Source organism: Euwallacea similis, chromosome 20 (genome assembly GCF_039881205.1).
Source record: "Euwallacea similis isolate ESF13 chromosome 20, ESF131.1, whole genome shotgun sequence".
Taxonomy (NCBI): domain Eukaryota; kingdom Metazoa; phylum Arthropoda; class Insecta; order Coleoptera; family Curculionidae; genus Euwallacea; species Euwallacea similis.
Window position 1 is genome coordinate 2,930,113 of NC_089628.1, and position 19,510 is coordinate 2,949,622.

Sequence of the window (19,510 nt, forward strand, 5' to 3'; positions counted from 1 at the left end):
AGTTTCCAACGGATTATCGTGCTAAAAATCAGTAGCCCAGCAGCTTGGATTTGTAATGAATTTATTTCGTTCAGGGTTGAAGGACTGCGACATTCAGCCAAATAAATCACACAACATAATATACTCATAATAATTTATTTAAAATGATATTTCGCATAATAAAATGACATCTGCATAATAGTCATTAAATACAGAGATGGGGAAATAAATTTGTACATATATTACACATTTCTTTTAAAATAATAATACATAATATCATTTGAGAATAAATCCAAAACGTCAAAACGGATTTAACATCTCATACATACTCTATGGTGCATCAGTCGTTAAAGCCGTTATCGCCCTGGGACGCAAAGACAAAAAATTATAATGAGCGAGACTAGTTCGATCACATTAACCTAAGTATAAAGATTGCAACTCAATCGGTTCGAAAGCAACACCCCTAATAAGAGATACTATGGACTAAGTCAAGTTCACGGGAAATACTGAAAAACTTCAAATCAAATATACTTCATCAGGAAGATAGAATTTTGCAATGTGTGGTAATGCCGTGTGCGAAATTCGGAATTTTGTTAGACAACCAACAATACGCTCGTGGGTTGTGTACTCGAATAGCATTGCCACTTCCACAGGGATTATGTCTTAAAAAGTTCATTTGAGCAGAAATGTAAAAAATAGTAAATAAATAAATTCTGCTGTAGTCAAAGAGCCATTTTAGGATATGTAATAAGTATGATTACAGCACATATAATAACGTTATTAATATCGTCCTATACACTTGGAATGAATAGTTTGTGGATAGTTGATAATTGAAAAAGAGTGGTACAAAGTTCCTGAACATCTTACCTTATGTAATATTATGTTAGTGCGAATATTTTTACGCTAATAAGGAATGAAAAATATGTGCCATCATCTCAGTTCTATCTATCATCACATCAAGCTCAGAAATTGCAATAAAAATATTGACGTCTCGGCAAACAATTATATATAAAAGCACTCTCGCTTTATCACCAATATGGCAATACCTACAACATTCAACCTTACAGTTTTATGTGAGAGTGTAGTTTTATATGAATTGACAGGTATTTTGTTAAATAAACCAAACTTCATGCACTCATTAAGCTTCACTCCATAAGAAAAAATACTGATCAATAAAGGCAACTGAAGTAACAAAAAATGTACATCTCTGGAATCTACAGGGAGATTCCACTCCTCGCCACATCATATAAATAACCGATTATGTACACCTTTCAAAAGATTACAACATAAATAATAGTCAACTTTATACTAGAAAGAGTAAATGCTTAATATATTATCAGGTACTACTCGATTCAGGGAGGAACGCCTCCCAGTACCCTCGGTTATGTTGAAAAACACTATGTGAGGATCCGGATGAGTGCATCATTTATTATACTGCTGACACTTGGGTGTCTTCGTCATCTGTGAGGAAAAATTAATTAAATCAACTGTGCAAACGAGCTTTTACGGTGCGAAAGCTGGTGCAGAAGTCTGTGTAAACGTCCGTTTTGTGCGGTCAATCGTACATTACACCATTATAATTACAGTGTCAGATTCGAGGGAGAGGTCTGTCAAGTCGTAGTCACCTACAGATGACGATTTCAGTCAGTTGAAAGTATTTTGATGTGAAAAAATCCTCTTAAAGACACCCACCTTGGTCGATATCCGGATCGGTGTGGAAATGGTAACCTTGAGTCACTCCCTCATGAGAATGCGCCCTCCCTAACCTGTGCAGCCGGGCCATGTGGGCAGCCACGCTGTACGAAGGGGGTTGTCGTCTGTTGGCACCTGGAATGTTTTTAAGAAAACGTCATTTAATTGGATTTTTGTGAATAAGACTGTGAATACAATAATGACGTGTTATGATCAAGACTATCTAGACACCTTATTGAGGCCCTTTCTAGTATATCTTTGTCTATATCTATCTCTACACGATTCAGAAGTACCTCTTGTTACAATACGAAATTATCAACGAGTAACAATGCTTAATGCACGTATATCATACCTATGTTAATTCATTTCACACTGTCAGTTTTTGTACATTTTTTGAAAACTTGGCTAACGCACGATAATCTACATTCGTCACTTTGACGTAATTAGGCATGAATGCAAGTAATGGTGCTTAGCGATAACATTACACTAAAGATTACGTGTAAACTGGTAAAAGAAGACCAACATAAGGGTGACATGTTAAATCGACAAATCTGGAAAATCAGTCTCGGTAACAACTAAAGCAACTACCTCCCCCAATATAACTTTACTATTACAAATGCCTAAAACTGCACATAACTTCGATTTTTTACTGTCTGCTACACATAACATATATATGGGAATTACTATAAGTAAGAAACAATGAGAAGCAAGTGCTGGAGAGACTAAAAGCTACATAAAGCATTCGATAATTTGTTCGTGCTCATGCCAATATAGTGTACTTTTCGAGAGCTACAAGCGTTGTCTGAGCTCATACGAAAACTTACCATTGCGCAAAGCATGAGGTAAAGGGGGCAACACTGCCACAGCTTGAGGACAAGGCGGTATAGAACCGGGACGCACGGGACACCAGCCTATCACCATCGACAAACAACAAACACTTATTTTCGTGGGACTCTTCACCTCCACGGGAATAGGATTAGACTTAAAAGGACTCAAGGGGATATTCATACAGTCTTGGAATTTTTACCCCCCATTTCCCCTCACATCAAGCACACGCAAACCCACCGAAAAAATAAGGAAAAACCAGAGGGAAAAAAGCGGAAACCTTTAGATTAGAGATGGTTGAAAGCGGGCATACAAACATACCTGCTGGCAATACTGTCGAATGCCTTGAGGGACTGGGACAGCGAGTCTGGTACGGGTGATAGTCACCCGCCGAACCGGTCGTAACCTGGCTAATGGTGCTGTGCCCCGAATCGGAAGACGTGACCGAACCTGGAGAGAAAGAAACATGCCACCATAGTCTACACGGTGCGAGACGACAGCCGGAAAGTTATGGGAATGTCGTAAAATAACGTGTTGGGAAGAAAATGTGGAAAACATGATTAGTTAAAAAAAATATCCTGATGCCAATCAAACCTCGCACTTTCTGCTTAACACTTAGCACATAATTTACCACTCTACGCCTAATGACACGTGAGGATTTGTAGCTTAACGACCATCTTCGAAACTAAATGCTAAGCGCGAGGTTGCCATTTCATTGACTAAAAAATTTATTAAAGTTAATACATTTCAAAAACTCTTAATTAAAATTTAAAAAAAAATTAGTTTTACGACATTCGCAAAGTGATAGAGATACGCAGTATAAGACAGGGACAGATAACAAACAGCTCAAAAATCCCGAAGCTGTACCCACTTACCGGACGTGAGCGTTTTCCTCAATGGCAAGTTGCTCAACGACGTGACGCTGCTGCTCTCGGCCGACAGAGCGACTGAGGGCAGCGGTGTGGGCGTATCCGAGTGGGAGCGCTCGTGCATCGCCCTTCCGCCCGCCCCTGAACTGCTGGAGCTGTGCGACCCGTAACTCGAATAACTACCTGCAAGAAATGCTCTATTTTAATAATCAAATTCCTGGGATTTGAACTTAGTGAACGTGGCTAATGAATGATTTGGTTACCTGTCGCGCTGGGCGCTCTCCGGACGGCCGAACTGGGCTGGGTAATCGGTATACCGGGTTGCCTAGGCTGATGGGGTCTCGCTTTCGCGGGCTCGGACAGCGCCAGCAGCTTTCGGACGGCTTGCGGCGAGGCCGAACCTGATTTATTGCGATTTTTGTGTTGTTAGTTGAGCGCCATGATGTGCTTGGTTAATCACGCAAAGGCACAAAGTTTTAGGTTAACCACCAGTCCAACTTCATTACCCCATTTGGGTTTGATTTACAAGTTGAAATGCTGATTTTTTTATATTCTAATTGCATCAGCCTCCTAGCGAGCAATAGCTCCAACTTACCGAACTTAGCAGTTGGTTTCCTCTCGTCGCTAGCGCTACTTGTACTGCTAGTGGTAGAGGGGGCTGGCGACGGATGCCTTTTTCCCCTTTGGCTACCCGGACCCGAAAATCCCCCTGCGGTAGCCCCACTTCCCTCGCATTCAACCGACATTTCATGCAATTTCTTCTCGTCCGTTTCCACGTGGAGATTATTCAGATATGCTTTAACCCGACGCACCATTTGAGATTCCTCGAACATTTTCTTGGGATTTGGGGCGGCTGTGGACTTTTTCCGTCGCTTCACTGTGGCTTGACCTAGAAAAAATATATGAGGAAACTGAATACCAATAAAACTTTGAGTACCTTGTGTGTGGTATTGGGAAGACGCCGTGGTCATCTGATTAAGTGCCACCATGGCATTACTAGCAGGTTGCCCGCCCAATTCGAGCATGGTTAACAAATCGTAGGGGCTACTGCACATGTTGCTCAGCGAGCGTACCTCCTTGGCAATCATGCGCAGCTTCTCGAAGTTGACTAGACCTTCCACGTGCGAATCGTTTCCGTCGTGTATGAAGGTGAGATCCTTCTTTACCACCGGGTAAAAAGGTATCTGTTTCAAGCAATAAGATTGTACACAATCATTGTTTCAAATTGGTAAATCTTACAATGGGAGGTTGCGTTTGCTCGGCACTGACCAACTGTCGATATTTGCTCATGTTCCTAGAGGGATCCATTAGCTGCTGCAGATCGTTGAATATCCTTTGGTACTTGCCGGGCAGTTTGTCCCACGTTTGCCTCAGTCTAGTGACAGCTCCGTGTCCCAGGCCGCTCAAAATGGCAAACATCGAGTTGAAGTTTTTGCACTCTTTGCATTGTCCTTTAAAGAACATTTTCAGATGAGACATATGTAATAGATAAACGTATATATTTTCAATCTGCATGATTTGCCTTAATGAGATGTTGGAATATCAGCAAAATTATTTAGTAAATGACAACACCACGCTTCTCTTTTATCTTAATACAACTTGACTAATCTGAGCGACAATGTCACGCACCGAAGAGGACAACATCTACGAGGCGTTTACGGAACAATACAAACTTGCGTCACCAAAAAACTCATATCAAATTAAAATCGGTAAAATTACTTGTTTTAGCAGTTACCACTTGTTTTCCTTGATTTCACACAATATTGGACCAATGTCGACCATTTTATTTAGAATTTTAACATAATTTTAAAATGAACTTACTTGCAACTTTAATGAATTGTTTTATAATCTTCATCCTCCGCACTGGATTCTGCTCGCAGCACACCTCGCTCACCACCCAAAACATCTCTTTATTCACCAAATGCTCGAACTTCTCCAGCATGGGAGTGCCATATTTCGACTTCAATCGAAACAAGTCGTCTATGTATTCTGTCGGTTCGATCTGCCTAAATATACTAAAATCTTGCAGAGTGAGCTGAATGGCCACTTCTACGGCGTTCAGTTGCAAAAAGTGCACCGCACTTTCGCGCACCAATTCCGGAGCCAATTCGTCAGGTACTAAAGTCTCGGTAATGCCGTTTGTTTTCAAGTAATAACGGCTGCTCAGCCCTATACGCTCCGCCAAGTTTTGCAGCTGATCGGGTAGTCGTCTTTGCTTGATCGTTTGCGTGTCTGTGACAGATACTTCACACAAACTAAAGTTGGAACTGGGGTCGGTCATTCCGAATTCCTGCAGAGCCAACATCACCACTTCATGGGCGGTGGTTTCCTTGTGAATCAACAAGTATTTGTAGCTCTGGTCCGGTTTGTAGACCTTGAGCACATGCTCTGGATAGTCGGTGCAGCGCAGGTCGTCGTAGCAAATGGACATCAAGTCCGGATTGCTCTGGGATTGGTAAATGTTTGTGGTCAAGTTCGAAGGTGGGTTGAAATTGTCTACTTGGTCAGTGCCGATACTGTGATGTGACAAAATCGTCAAAGATTGAGCGTTAAATTCTGAATAAAATAACATACTTAATGATGTTTTTAGGGAGAATATTCATTTTCATAAGGGCCTTCTGAAGACGTCTTTTGGGCCCCATGGTGGAGAACATGGGCTTTTTGCCTTCCTTTTGTGGGCTGTTGATGGTTACAGGTTCGGAGCACGGGGTGGTGTGGCCCAGGAGAATATTTCCCTCGACGGTTGACAACCTGGCTCGAGGGTCGTGTTGGATTTTAGCTGAAAATATAAACAAATTGAAAAGTCAGAAAATGTACAATTAAGAATTGTTATATAGACCGAAATCTCAAAGATATTGAAGAATTTAATTGAAAAATATATAGAAGGTGCGTCTCTGCCTTATAGCCGCAAATTAATCTACAATCCTCTCCTCAATAGCAAAATGTTATTCTAAAGAGCAATAAAATTCAAGGGCGCACTAGGCTCAACTAGTAGCAAGTAACCTGCATTTATATCAAACCCTTTGCGTACCAATTTCTGAAATCTTCCTGCTCCTTGGCCTAGGTGAATTATCGGGCGTGTTCAGCATCTCCTTGAAATGCAGCAAATTTGACTTGATTGTGATGCTCAAGTGCGTAGTTCCCTTTAGAATTTCCAAAGCCCTCGCGTGGGAAACGTGCTCGAAGCTCTGTCCGTTCACTTCCAGGATCTGATCTCCCCGCTTCAGCCCCACTTCCTCAGCCTTCGACCTCTTATCCACCTTCGAAATGAATATCCCAAAGTTCCTTTCAAAACCTCCCAACACTTGAAAAGCCAGAGGTTCGTCCCTATTGGGCCTAGCCAGCACCACGTTCCTGATACGCGCCTTGGCAGCACAAGCGATGTTTAACAGTCGCAATTGCCCGGCCATGTGCTCGTCTTCCAGACCTTGCTCGAAGTTTTCAAGGAACTCGATCATGTCGGGATCAGTCTCGAAGTCAGTAAAATGGTTGTTGACCCACAGGAGCACCACTCTTGTGACACGATCTCGAACTTCTGGGTCTTTGAACCATTCCAACAGCTGATTGGCAATGCACAAAGGGCTTGGAGTGAATACTCTGTGAGTCAGCAAAAAATCTTCGACATAAGTGGGATCGGTGAGAGAGTTCTCTTCGATTAGTTGGTGAGAGAGTCGTTGAGGAGTAGCTCTGATCACTACGTGACCGCGCCTATTAGATCCAGACTCAGCTGATCCTCTCAACTCGGTCACCAACACCAAGTTGCCGTCTTCCTCGTGTCTACGGGTATTTTCTTCGCCTTGATGAAGGATCCGGTAATAGTCCGACTGAGTTATACAAACAAACTGGCAATCGTCGCACTTAGTGATCATCAGTCCTTTGTGGTAGAGCTTGTCCATGGTGGGAAGGATGCCAAAAGCGTCACCCATGGACAGAGTTTGATTCTCTTCGCCTGAGATTACTACTTCTACGCAGCCGTTCACGAGCACAGACCAGGAATCTGAATTAAAGAATATAGGTAGTAAAACGTTCTTTTAAATAACTTTCATTCAATCTTACCTAATTCCTCCCCATCGTTCATGACAATGGTGCCAGCCTTTTCCACAACAGCAAAAACCATAACGGCGCAAAGCGCCCTCCGCACCGCCAGAGTCATGTTGGTGAAAGCCTTGAGATGCTGCGTAAACTCCAGTAAAGCTTCAATGTCGTCCTCAGTCCTCTCTGATGGCTCCTTTTCTAAACAGTCTCTTACTCTATCTCTCACAGCCAAACTCTGCAAAAAAACACAATGTTACTTTAAGAGATAAAAATTGCTTCATTTTCATACATCCATGCTCTCTGCCAAATCATCCTCTTCGTCACTATCCACGATGCTCTCAACCAAACCAGACAGATCAGGTTCGTCTCCATCGAGCTCGGAATGGTTTGAGGCCATGGTATCGCTACCGCTGTAAGCTGAGGAAGTATCCGAGGAATGAGAACCCCTGGAGCATTTATGGTACAAGCTGGGTCTGGGGATGTTGTTGTGAGGGTGGCCTCCATACTGCAAAATTCGAAGGTAAAATTGCCGCAAAATGTAGAATACAATGCAACCAACTAAAACTAACATTTCAACGTTTCTGAGTGAATTTAATAATTAAGGTATTCGGTAATCTCCTGAAATTGGGTAATTAAACGATCAGCAAAACATGTACTTAATTCATTTGCGCTATTGCCAACTATAGTATAAACAAGGAAAATTAGCACTTTTAGTTTTGACGTCAATGATGGTGGTTACGCATTCTGGTCGGTTGCTGGATGGCTTTGATGAATTAATTCTATGGCGCGGATTATTGAAATGGCGCTTTTCCTTATGAAATAATTCATCAAATACGATGATACTTACAGCGTCATCGAACATAATGTTGATGGGCCTATGCTGTTGGTGTTCCATTAGAGGAGAATTTTGCGCTCTTCTACCTTGGTCTACGTCGGGATAGTCGATCTGGAAAACAAAAAAAACGGTGAACGGAGCACATCAATTCAAAATACAGTATCAGTATAATCTAATAGTTTTCAACATCCTAGTGGTTAGAGCGAATTTATGGTACACTGCATAAGAAAAATTATCATTTTTACTATTAAAATTCTCATTTGATACCACTGTACCAGTGCTGTTAAAACGTCTCAGAGCCACGTACTCATCATCATCATACACCCATTTTTGTTTATCATATGAAGTTATACGAATAAAAAAGCTAAGTAGTAAAGTAGAATCTGCATGCAGATCTCACATACGTTATATCTTTTCTCTCCATTTAAAGGCATATAGTGAAAAAAAAACGTATATACGTTAAGAAGCGTTAACATAAGCTTGTCATAAGTCAATAAGGACAGTGGCAGTAAATGAAAATTTTAATGGTAAAATGGGGATTTTTTTTAAATGCCTGATAATTAAAAAATTCTGAAAATTACGATCATTCAGGCTAATTCAAATTTCTTTCTGATTCTGCGCATTTCTACTTTCACATTACTATTGCAAAAAGAGCTAAATACCTCTGATACATCCTCCACCTCCAAACAAACAAAATTCGGCCATGACACAGAGTTTCGGCGTCTCAAATACTTCTTTAAGATCTGAACGTTCTCGTATGTTGCTGATTTGCGTCGCACTGATAAATCGCCTAAAGACACTCTTTTGCGCATTCCCGGTTTAAGGTCCAAATCGTAACAAGTTCTAAGAGCGTGTTTCAACATTTTTCACTTGAAATTCAGAACCTCATGGTAGTCACAGCATAACTTAAATTAATCAGTAATGTGTCGTCATTGGTCGTCCCGAGCAATAAATTATTTTTCTCTTCCTACGAAAGCGTCTGTTTATGGAATGGAATGGCAATACATCCTGTGTATAACGAGACAATACCAATGTTACAAGGACAAGAGCAACTTGAATCTAATTGCTTAGCATATGTGAACATGGGCTGCTGCACAACGTCATAAGGGCCCTCAATGCACAACGGTCGATAAAGGTTAACCGCGTCAGGTACCATAAATTATTATTAGTTTTCACACGTGTTATCAAATAACAAAAAGTTCTGGAAGTAAACAGCCTCTGTTTGGTTAGCAGTGATAAAGGGGCCGCTAATGTCGGTTTGGCGGCGATAGAAGCTTCTGGTACGATAAGGGCATTCCACAGACTAGAAAAAGTACACGGGGCGATGGTGAGAGACGGCAAAATGCATAGAAACGCCTGGCATAAGTTTTAATGGTCTCTAAAAATGCTTCTCAATAAAAAAAAATGATGTAAAAATCTTGACAAACCTCCAAATGGCGAACGCAAAAAAACCCTTAGAAGTGCAAAAACTCCTTGCAAGACTTCTATATGAATGAAAAAATGATAATTTACAGGTACAAAAGCAGGGCTGTATCACCAAGGGATTTGACAAATTTTACTTTTAACGTTCAGTAGTAAGTGTCTGAGAAAAATCTTAATTATTTCTTATGTAAGCTACGCTACTGATTTTATTATAGTTCAAACTTCAAGAAAGTCGTTACATCAAAACGAATCCTTAGAAAAAGAGCAGGGAGGTATCAAGTGGGAATCTCAAGGTAACTGCAATAAACCCTTTGTTGATATAAACTGATGTCAGTCTTAACAAAAAAGCAAAAGCTACGATTAGCATTGCCACTTTCCCGATTTAAAGGCACAAATTGGAGGGTATTGGAGGGTATTGGAGGGCTCTACATTAACAATATTCCGCTTTAGTGGGCTTAAATTGCATGTACTGGAGCACCTCCATGAATGATTCATTTAAATACATCTTGTAATGTTGCCCGCCAACTACACATTACCCTGTATTCCTTTCAAATTTTGACGTTCGCTCTTAAAAACAAAAACTAAGCGCGACGTTGCCACCAATCTCATATCGAGGAAGACATGCTTAATAGAAAGGGAAAATGCTTTAAAGTATAATGGCGCCTACAGGCTCTTAGGGCGCCTACGCGACATGTCATAAGCTTCCTTTCTCTGATAAGAAAAATGTGACCCACATACAAATGAGCGTTATTTATCTCTTTCTTTATGGAATATCGAAGAATCCTCACAGGCACAACTACCACGAAGTGGCCGTTAACGACGAAGACGCACTTTCACTAGTAAAACTTAGTGAAAACACCATCACTTGCAAAACTATGCGCTTTATCAAAAAACAAAAAAAAACGCCATAATCTCTGGTAATAATTGCAGTATTCTTGCTTGAAGAGCAATTAAAAATAGCAGTGGTACCGTGATGCCGAGGTGCGCGCAGCGAAGCGATTGTGGAAGTACTGAAGCATATTCTCGGTACGCACGGCAAAAATGATTTTATGTATTAAAAAGGAACCATTTCCGGTTTGATGGATAACGAAAAATTACAAAATCAGACTGACGCGATTTCCTTAAGGATGAATCCACTGAACAATATTTTTTATGAGCTTGCGCACTGTCGCGAACACTCTGTACGAAGTACTAAAACATTGACGGTTGCTGCAGTACGACTGATAAGAAACGCATTGAACTGAAACAGCAGCCGCACCAACATATCTCTTCTTTAATCTTTGGGGGTATTACAAAAATAGAACGCAGACATGGCGTGTTAAGTACCACCCATCACCCGGAGGAGAAATACGGCCTCGTGGATGGTGAATTTTGAACATCAACTGACAAAATATTGGTCCGTTTACAGAACGCATCGGGATCTCATAAACAACCTTCAAAAATAAGGAACGACTTCCTTAATGACCTTGATGGGTTTTGATGTTCGGATGCTCCCGTCGACACCCTCATTGATAAAGTCGGTTTATTTAATGCGATCTTTTTTCCTTTTGGGAGAAATTTCGAATAAAAGGTCAAAGGTGTTTAGTCGCTATGGGAACAAACGTTGCGTTGGCAGCATCGGCTTGATCCGGGGGAGTTTTGGATATCTGGGATTTCGAGCGGAATGTGGGTCACGTGCCTAATTCCTAATTCGCACTTTAATGATTTCATGTTTCATTTAACAGATATAATGAGGAAATACTACAGAGGTCGATAAGGCTGAAAACCTCAATGACGCTGCAACGGGATTAGTCATTCGTTATCAGCAAAAAGCGGGAATGATACAAAGACTGACGAATAATCCTAAGAAAGGAGTAAAAGACCTTAGTAGTAGTCACTTTCGGCAAATTCTGAAAGCTGCAGCTCTGGAACTTAAAAACTGAGAGAGATAAGTATGGAGGCAGTGCTTATGAATTGGGGCGATTTAAAAATACCCACTTCGGCTCGGAAAGAAGTAAACCGTCCTCTTTAAGCTTTTGAACCGCGGAACCCATTAGAAATAACTACAGTAAGGGACATGTATGCAAAAGAAAAAAAAACATCACAATTCTAGACTAAATGGCGAAGGAGAATTGTTTTAAGTTAAACACTTTAGTAACTAGTATTTCGAGTATTTCCATACTTAATGTACCTTATCTGACTTGACCTAATAGAAACCGACTTCTTGGCAGTTATTCAATTGCAGCTAGTAAAATAAACATAGTTCCGGTACCAATTCAGTTCTTGCAACGCGTTGCACTGACAAGAAATCGAGTACCACTCCAATTAACGAGTTAATAATACGAGTGTTGACTTTCGCTTTTTTTTAACCAACACCGACGACACATTAACTACGGATTGTGCCCGAGGACAAACGCGGAATTAGCTCTTATTACACCTGCACGAACGCGGAAAAATTACATAGTTCAAGTACTACTTACGACAATCATCTCGGAGGGTTCGAGGACAAAACATTCGTTTTGCCTTCTGGCGCTGCCGCCCGTACGTTTTCCGAAGCTGAAACAAGAAAAAAGGGGCTATTTAGTTTCGTCGAGTGTGGCGGCGTTTACGTCAACAGAGCCACAGATGGGTGCAAGTTGACGCAAATGTCTTCAGAGATGTGGTGTCAAATATCATGCTTTCTTCCGCCGATCGGAAATCCAAGGGAGAAGTCATTTCCTGCAGCTTGAATGGATAATTTTTACTATCAATTAATCAATTCAGCACCGCACCTGCTGCAGGGCAAATATGTTGCTCAACTTGTTTGCTCCCCTCCCCCCCTCTCCCACCAACAGGTGGCATACACGTGATCTATGATACCTAATATTTCTTAACAACAACAAAATTGTTCATAATTTTTTTGCCCGAGATAGAGAGTTGAATTGCTAATCAACCTCCAAGGACGCAAAGATATATGATACGTGTGAATAAATTTTAGGGTACACTTTTTGAATTGCAAATGAATAGGTAAATGTAAAGGTCATCAAGCATTTAGTACGTTTCCCAATTAAATAGATGATATTTTAACTCCACTGCAACAGTAAAAACAACCTAAGTAATTGCGAAATTGTTACGAGAATACCCAGGCAAATACCTTCATAATAATTCTTAGTGCGGAGTTCTTAGGTGCGGCTCGATCGAGCACCATTAAATAGCGTTATATTAATTGGCACCTGAGCAGGCTTCATGATGTACGTAATATTTATTTCTTTGTTCGTGCTTCGGAGGCGATTAGGAGAGTTAATCTCGGATCAGGCTTTAAAGATTCACGCTTGACCCATAAACCAAATGAACTGCGTGAGTGAACAATTTAATCGGATAAGCGTCTGGACACAATGGCGGATGCGCGTTGATATCGTCAAATACAATCAAATTCTGCACAATACGTGCTGAAACTTATTACTTCTTTGCACATGTTTTCCAGTTAAGGTCGGAAGTACCGTTTCAAACCAGTACTGCTCATGTGGCGATTTCAACTATTAATTAATTTCAGAAACGCGTGACTGATTAATCGAACAATTGCCCATAAATTCAACGCCTAATCGCGTTTTCCTGCAGGTCCACGAGATTCGAGCATTAGTTTCGATTTAGGCTTTTACGTAGAAACGAGCTCGAGTCATTGTTACTAACGAAAAAAAGGCGCATAAAACGCTAATTAGACCGTAATTAGGACCCCGAACCAGTCTCACGGGTCTGAGGATTGAACTTTAGCATTAAATTGCCGCTGAACAATGAAAACTGCTTCTTCTGCCGCAGTTGAAAACGTTCGTTTCTATGCCGCAGATGTACCATCATTATTGGGTAATCGGCTTAATAATTTACCTCCATAATTTATGTAATTAATGAATATGCGGTAAAGGAAGAGAGGATGCAGTTACCTCCAACGAAGAAGTCTTATTTGGAACAAAATTGCTACGCGTCACGGTACTAGAAAGTAATGGCAACGAGGCTCAGTTCGTTTGTTTTCAACGTCAAATGTGCCAATGTCAATGTTGCCAAACTCCGTAAGTTGCCTTTTACGGTAAAGTTTAGGCCTGCCTTAATGGCATTTAAGAACATTCTTCAAATTATAAATTCAAATAATCCAGTGATTAAAAAGACATATTAAAGTGGTAATAACGCATCGCTCTTTTGATTCGCAATTTAAAAGAATCATATCCCCTGACTTTGCCACGAAGGCAATTACCACTGCAACCCAAACTTTGCCCAATTGAGACACATGCCTTAAGCCTTAGGGAACAAATCTAAATTAAGGATAAAAAAATCTAGAAAATTCAGTCATAACTTTTCACATTACTTTCTACCTTTAAATGCATAAAAATTTCTTTACGTCAATTTTCACTGCAAAATTCCCGACCATTAACCAATGCAAGCTCATTACGTTTGCGCTGGTAGAACGTTGGTATTTCAGCTTTACAAGGCCAGCAATGATTTTACTATTCACGACAATAACAATAAATTCTCATAATAATAATAAAGATTAACCTGTTGTGTCTGATACAAGATCAACAAGAACTGGCCGAGTTTGCATCAGATTGTTGCCAGGGCCGTAACGGGCAGATTGGTAAATTGAGACCAATCGGTGCTGAAGAAATTGGAATATCTTGCCAGAATTGAGAATTTGTAGATTTAAGGTGGTAAATCGTTACAGCGTGTAAAATGATTGGAAAAATTGTATTCTCTTACCCATACGTATGGGATTCGACTTTCTTGACATCGCGGCGAAGGAAAATGGCGCACGTACTAAATAAGTTTTTGTCCCACTAATTACCCCAATTTTACCATCAATATCAATAAATAAAATAGTCGATCTCTAATGTTCTCCAACCTCTGAAATCACTACTATCACCCGCCAAAAAGAAAGCGCGGGTACCATCAAGGGAAAAATAAATAATGAGCACCATAAAGGGAAAAGCTGCGTCTTTATGTGTGTCACTATAAATTACCACGCACACAGGTGGATACCACTTGCTGAAAACTGAAATTTGTATAGTGAAAGTCATCGACTATCGCCGTAGGCACCACGGCAATTTTCTGCCCCTTTGTACAGTTTCACTCTCAATTGAATAATGACTTCTGGTCCTCCCATCATCGACAGCTCGGAAGGAGGTCGTTCAAGAAAGTACCATCATGCATCTTTCATCGACTAATTCTGTATCGTTAATGTTTAATAATGAGAGGCGGAAATTCTCCCATCAGATGGTGAATATTTAATACTCTAATGAGTATTGGTCCGCTGAAGTCAGACTTCTTTTGAGGAAAATTTATGTGTATTAAATACGTATGGTACGTAGGCAGCTGACAAAATAGGAAAACATACACATGTCGGTCGTGACTGGGGGCAAATGCGCGTCTGCGAATTTTTAGTGAAAGTCCTAAGTTCAACCGATCAAGCTGACTGCACCGTACAATAATATGAGTATTGTTTGTGCTTTCGGAATGCTAAATATGCAAAATCATTAAAATCACGTTAATGTGGAACAACGTATTCGAATGCGACCCTAAAGGTGTAGAAACCAAGCAATGACATCTCGTAAATAACACATACAGACGTTGACCACCTGACTAGGCTTGCGTTTGAATCTTCGTCTAAAACCTGCTTCGCAGAAGACCAAACACTGGGGTCAACTCCTGAAATAGACCCGGTTACTGTATGTTTATTATTTTGAAGGTGACTAAAGGAGAGACACCTCTCTTAATCCTGCAAATTTTCAATTTCCTTAAGCAGTCCCATTTCTAGGTCAGCAGGTCAACACATCGCAATCCGCTTTATCTAAACCCACCTCCTCTAAGTTCTAATTCTCTAATGGAATGGAAGAAAATCAATGGCAATGTTATTCGTCGATGACATTCGATATTGGGACGTCCCCTTAAGGGAGAGAATGCACTCCTAAAAGTAAGATCGAACAATCCCTGCGTTATTAAAGAAATTTATAGATAATCTGAACATGTCCAGAGGCAGCTGCCGTTGATCTCCCTTTCCGAGAGCTCAATATTGAATCGTCTCCTTGGAAAATAAAGATCTGTCTAAAAAGATGATTGCACGAAAAGAGAAATAGCAACAAAGCATTCCTCTTTTCCTTCAAAATTGAAGAAATCACGGCCGCTGACTGAGGTAGAGTCGGCTATCAACGAGTCAACCCGGTGTTGGCATTAGAAGTTGGAAATTTATGAATATTATGAAGTCTTTACAGTCGTAAGAATTAAGTTGTCAGGAGGTTGTGTTAGAGCGTTTCTATCTTTTAGCCAAAAAATACGTCACAGACTTATCAGGATAAGATCGGGTTGTGAACTCTTACTGTGAACTATCTTCAGGTCACCGAGACAAGCACTTTTTAATCGTTCGCTAACTAGGGGCTAGATAACACGATCGCCAGCTGCCGCCAGCTGTACGCGAACAAAGTCCAAATTTCAAAGTTGGAACACATAAAAAACGTATCTAGAAGCGTTCGCAGATAATCTCCAATTTTCAGGCCGCAAAATTCAATTCTTTCCCTTTAAGCGAACAAACATTTTTCTTGGAAATTCGTTGGGACCGGGATCCCGAAACTCGAACTTTCCCTATTTCTAAGTCAGAACTGCAGAGCGGAATGATATATTTTTTGGGGCTGTCGCCCCCGTCTGCACCGGAAGCTGGTGCGCCCCAATTAAACCGTTTTTTGTTATACAGCTGAAGGTGGCCAGAAGGAGCCCCCGGGAAGGGCCGACCCGAGGCGGCAAAAAGCGTTCAACGGGGGCGTTTCGGAGACTTAATAATGGCTGTTTTTGTTTCGGCAAAGGAAAGTGCTGCACTGCAGTACACGACGTATTAATAATATCAATGCACGTAAATATTTGTAGAGCTTTATCTGTGAGATTAGGTTCGAACGCGCTTCCTCGTGCATAGCGATTGCATTATTCGAACCCCAAAGCTTTGACCTACAAATTGCGACAAGAAATGGCTCTCTTGCCGCAGCAACTGGCCCTAATTGTCAGACCAAACAATGCTCTGAAATCAATGGGCGATAAATCAAAAGCCCTCGTGCGTTAACTCGCCCATATTACCGTTAAAAACTGGGATAATTTTTTTCGCGACAAGCGGTATGTATACAGTGTGTGGCCTATTCCGTTAGCCGGAGAACTGATGGCAAGGCATTCGCTGAATGCCATTATTGCCATTATTTGCTGGCAGTGCCACATTGCGGGCATTGACGATGAAGGTTTGGAGTTCCTGAGGTGGCCGAGGGGGCCTTATCAGGCATGAAGCCCCATTCGCACGAAACACTTCTTACGTGCGATGAACGAGCGAGAACAAATTGCACCTCTTCGAGTTACACATTTCAGTCTGCAGTAGGCTAATGTATGTATGTATTTCGTATTGATTTCCCGCACTTTCACGAGAGTGCAAGATATCAAAACTTATGGGAATCGGCCTTTCATCCATTCAGCCTGCCGCCTGCGACTGAAAAATCTCGGTGCCGCAAGGCCTCGTGGGTACGAGTGCCGCACAGGACCGGCAGGATTTCCGTCTAATTAAATCACTTATACAAACCCCATATAGTTACTCGAACATGTCCTTATTATTATCTAATAATTGCTGAAGCCGAAGGGAAGAAAAACCGAAACAAAGGAAACAGTGGGTACCGGTCTGGGCGCACTTTCCAGCACCAATTCCGACAAATTTCCTGTGCTTTTGTGCTGGTCACGCTAATAATAGACAATCAAAAAAGACGGAACAGGTCGATTAATGCTGATTGTATCATCTATGAATGAATGAGGCGAGCACCACCACAGCTGTGACCTTTGCTTGACCCTAGAAGTGCAGCGATTTTACCAGGATCTGGTCTGAAGATCCGTTGGAGCATGAATTGGACTGTTTGAAGACTGCCGCCTATCGACTGTAAATCTAGTATGAGGAACCATGTCGCGTCCATCAAAATCTTAATAACCTTCAACGAGAGAATTTTGCGCTCGAGTGCCCCCGGGGTATGTCGAAGAAAAAAGGATATGAAGGTATGTTTTTCATCAGAGCAATATCAGTTTAAGTCTTCTTGCAGAACCCAATGTGCTTCTTCTTGTTATGGCGGTAAAAATGAAAGAATAAAGAAATTCGACGAGTTTTTGCCTTCTAGGCACGCCTCTAAAGAGGTAGGTTTGACACTGAACGAGTGTTAAATTGAAAAAACAGACATTTTTTGACCTATTGATACGCCACTGGAGAGCATCGCCTTCAGCTGAAAAATCTCCCAAACGTCAAAATTATGGGCGTTTCTTAAAGGGTTGAAATCGAGACACCGCGTTTCAATCCATTTTCGGAACCAAATTATTTAACGATTTTTTTTAGTTTTCACTACGCCACTGGAGCGGACAGTTTTTCACTGCAAGATGTTCGTATTATCAAAAATCGAAATTCTCGTAAACGACAAAATCATGAGCGTCTCTAAAAGGGCAAATGTTTGTCGAGTTGATTGAGACGAAGAGTTGCTTCAGATTCCCGTTAAGGACGCGCAACTAACTGTTTTTAACCTCAACATATTCTCCGTTGTTCGGGAATTAGGCCCCGCTTCACTTAACGCTCTAAATAATCCTGCGTCCTTAATTTCCTCCAGTCTCTTCCCTTCATCAAGCGACATAAAACCAGAATTATTCGCAAAATTGCCCCTTCTTATGAATTTCCAACAAGCGGATGGCCCTAACGAGATCATTTATCCATAAGCGGTAATTTTCCACAGCTAGGGACGCCTCTCTGTTTGTTCCCAGTTTCCAGATATTTTCCGGGCAATTCCGCTGAGATCTCTGACGATTGAGTTTCAGGAACAATATACATATTCAAAGAAAATTGTCGTGAAGATTACTTACTTCCTGGAAGGACCTGTATCAGGGCGATTGCGACAACTAGCTCTCTGAAAACTTGCGTAAAGCGAGTTTGAATGAGAAATTTCTACATATTGCCAATACGTGTTTGGCAGAGGTAACCTCGATTTTTTATCTCAAAGCAAACTGATATGGCCTCCGGGTTCACCAAGCTTTGACCCTACAGACACTGCAATGTTTGTAATTTAGGCGTGTAGACTTTCCCGTCAGGAAACGAATTAAATAAGAAAATAACAGCCTCGTTGTATCGCTTTGCTTTGGGCAAATAATGAGGCAACAGAATGGGAGAAAACCACGAAACGTGTCAAAAAACTCGAAACAATGGAACAATAATGTGACGCAGAGATCGTTAGCAATCTCGTATTATATTTTTCCTTGTAGTTGTGGGCACCGTATGATGTCTCCGCATCTGCCAATTAAATGCTTCCCATAACAAAGCAGGATTATATAACAAAAACACTTATTAACGAATGCAATTATACACAGTAAAACAATCTCCGCCTCTCGTGTGCACCATCGAGGAGTGAAAATCGATGATCATTAATTAAGGCCATCAGTTCCCATGCCTTTATTTCCCCTCCGAAAGAGCCCCATCGATAAATGAAAAATAGAAGGCAAACAACCGTACCGGATTGTGTCCGATATAGAAACAAAATGGCCAGACCAAGAAGGTGGTATTGATTCCGCGCAATTACCTTCCGGCTTTCATCCGTATTGTTCGACTTATCCGCAGGGAACTAAAGAGCTTTTGCACTCCCTGATATTGCCCCCCGAGCGTAAATTAATCATATTTTGCGCTCAAACGTGACCCGAATAAAGTGGAAAACGTGTCTGGATTTCGTTGGGGTTTGGCTCAAATGGGGAACGAACGTCTCTATAAAATGTGGTTGGTGTTAATTTTTACACCCAAGGAGATGTAATGAGATTCGGGAGGGGAAAGACTCGGACCGAGGTGCCAAAACATTTAGATTAGAGCCGACCA

General features: G+C 41.2%; 2 protein-coding genes across 11 annotated transcripts in view; one reads left to right on the top strand and one right to left on the bottom strand.

The window, feature by feature from the left end:
* Window positions 1-19,510, top strand: part of eIF6 (eukaryotic translation initiation factor 6) — a 91,707-nt gene that overhangs the window by 13,834 nt on the left and 58,363 nt on the right. The gene's annotated exons all lie outside the window — the stretch shown is intronic.
* PDZ-GEF (PDZ domain-containing guanine nucleotide exchange factor) overlaps window positions 120-19,510 on the bottom strand; it is a 28,177-nt gene continuing 8,786 nt past the window's right edge. For 2 of the 10 annotated variants that reach the window (XM_066400421.1, XM_066400420.1), the window contains exons 2-16: window positions 8,248-8,346; window positions 7,690-7,905; window positions 7,422-7,635; window positions 6,397-7,362; window positions 5,940-6,144; window positions 5,187-5,881; window positions 4,605-4,816; window positions 4,303-4,549; window positions 3,961-4,254; window positions 3,629-3,766; window positions 3,372-3,548; window positions 2,818-2,946; window positions 2,496-2,582; window positions 1,672-1,806; window positions 1,451-1,604 (exon numbers count right to left, since the gene is read on the bottom strand). In XM_066400421.1, coding sequence (XP_066256518.1) covers window positions 1,546-1,604; window positions 1,672-1,806; window positions 2,496-2,582; window positions 2,818-2,946; window positions 3,372-3,548; window positions 3,629-3,766; window positions 3,961-4,254; window positions 4,303-4,549; window positions 4,605-4,816; window positions 5,187-5,881; window positions 5,940-6,144; window positions 6,397-7,362; window positions 7,422-7,635; window positions 7,690-7,905; window positions 8,248-8,295 — 3,822 coding nt within the window. In that variant the 5' untranslated portion in view covers window positions 8,296-8,346 and the 3' untranslated portion in view covers window positions 1,451-1,545. The other 8 variants (XM_066400414.1, XM_066400422.1, XM_066400413.1 and 5 more) reach the window with 8 other exon arrangements.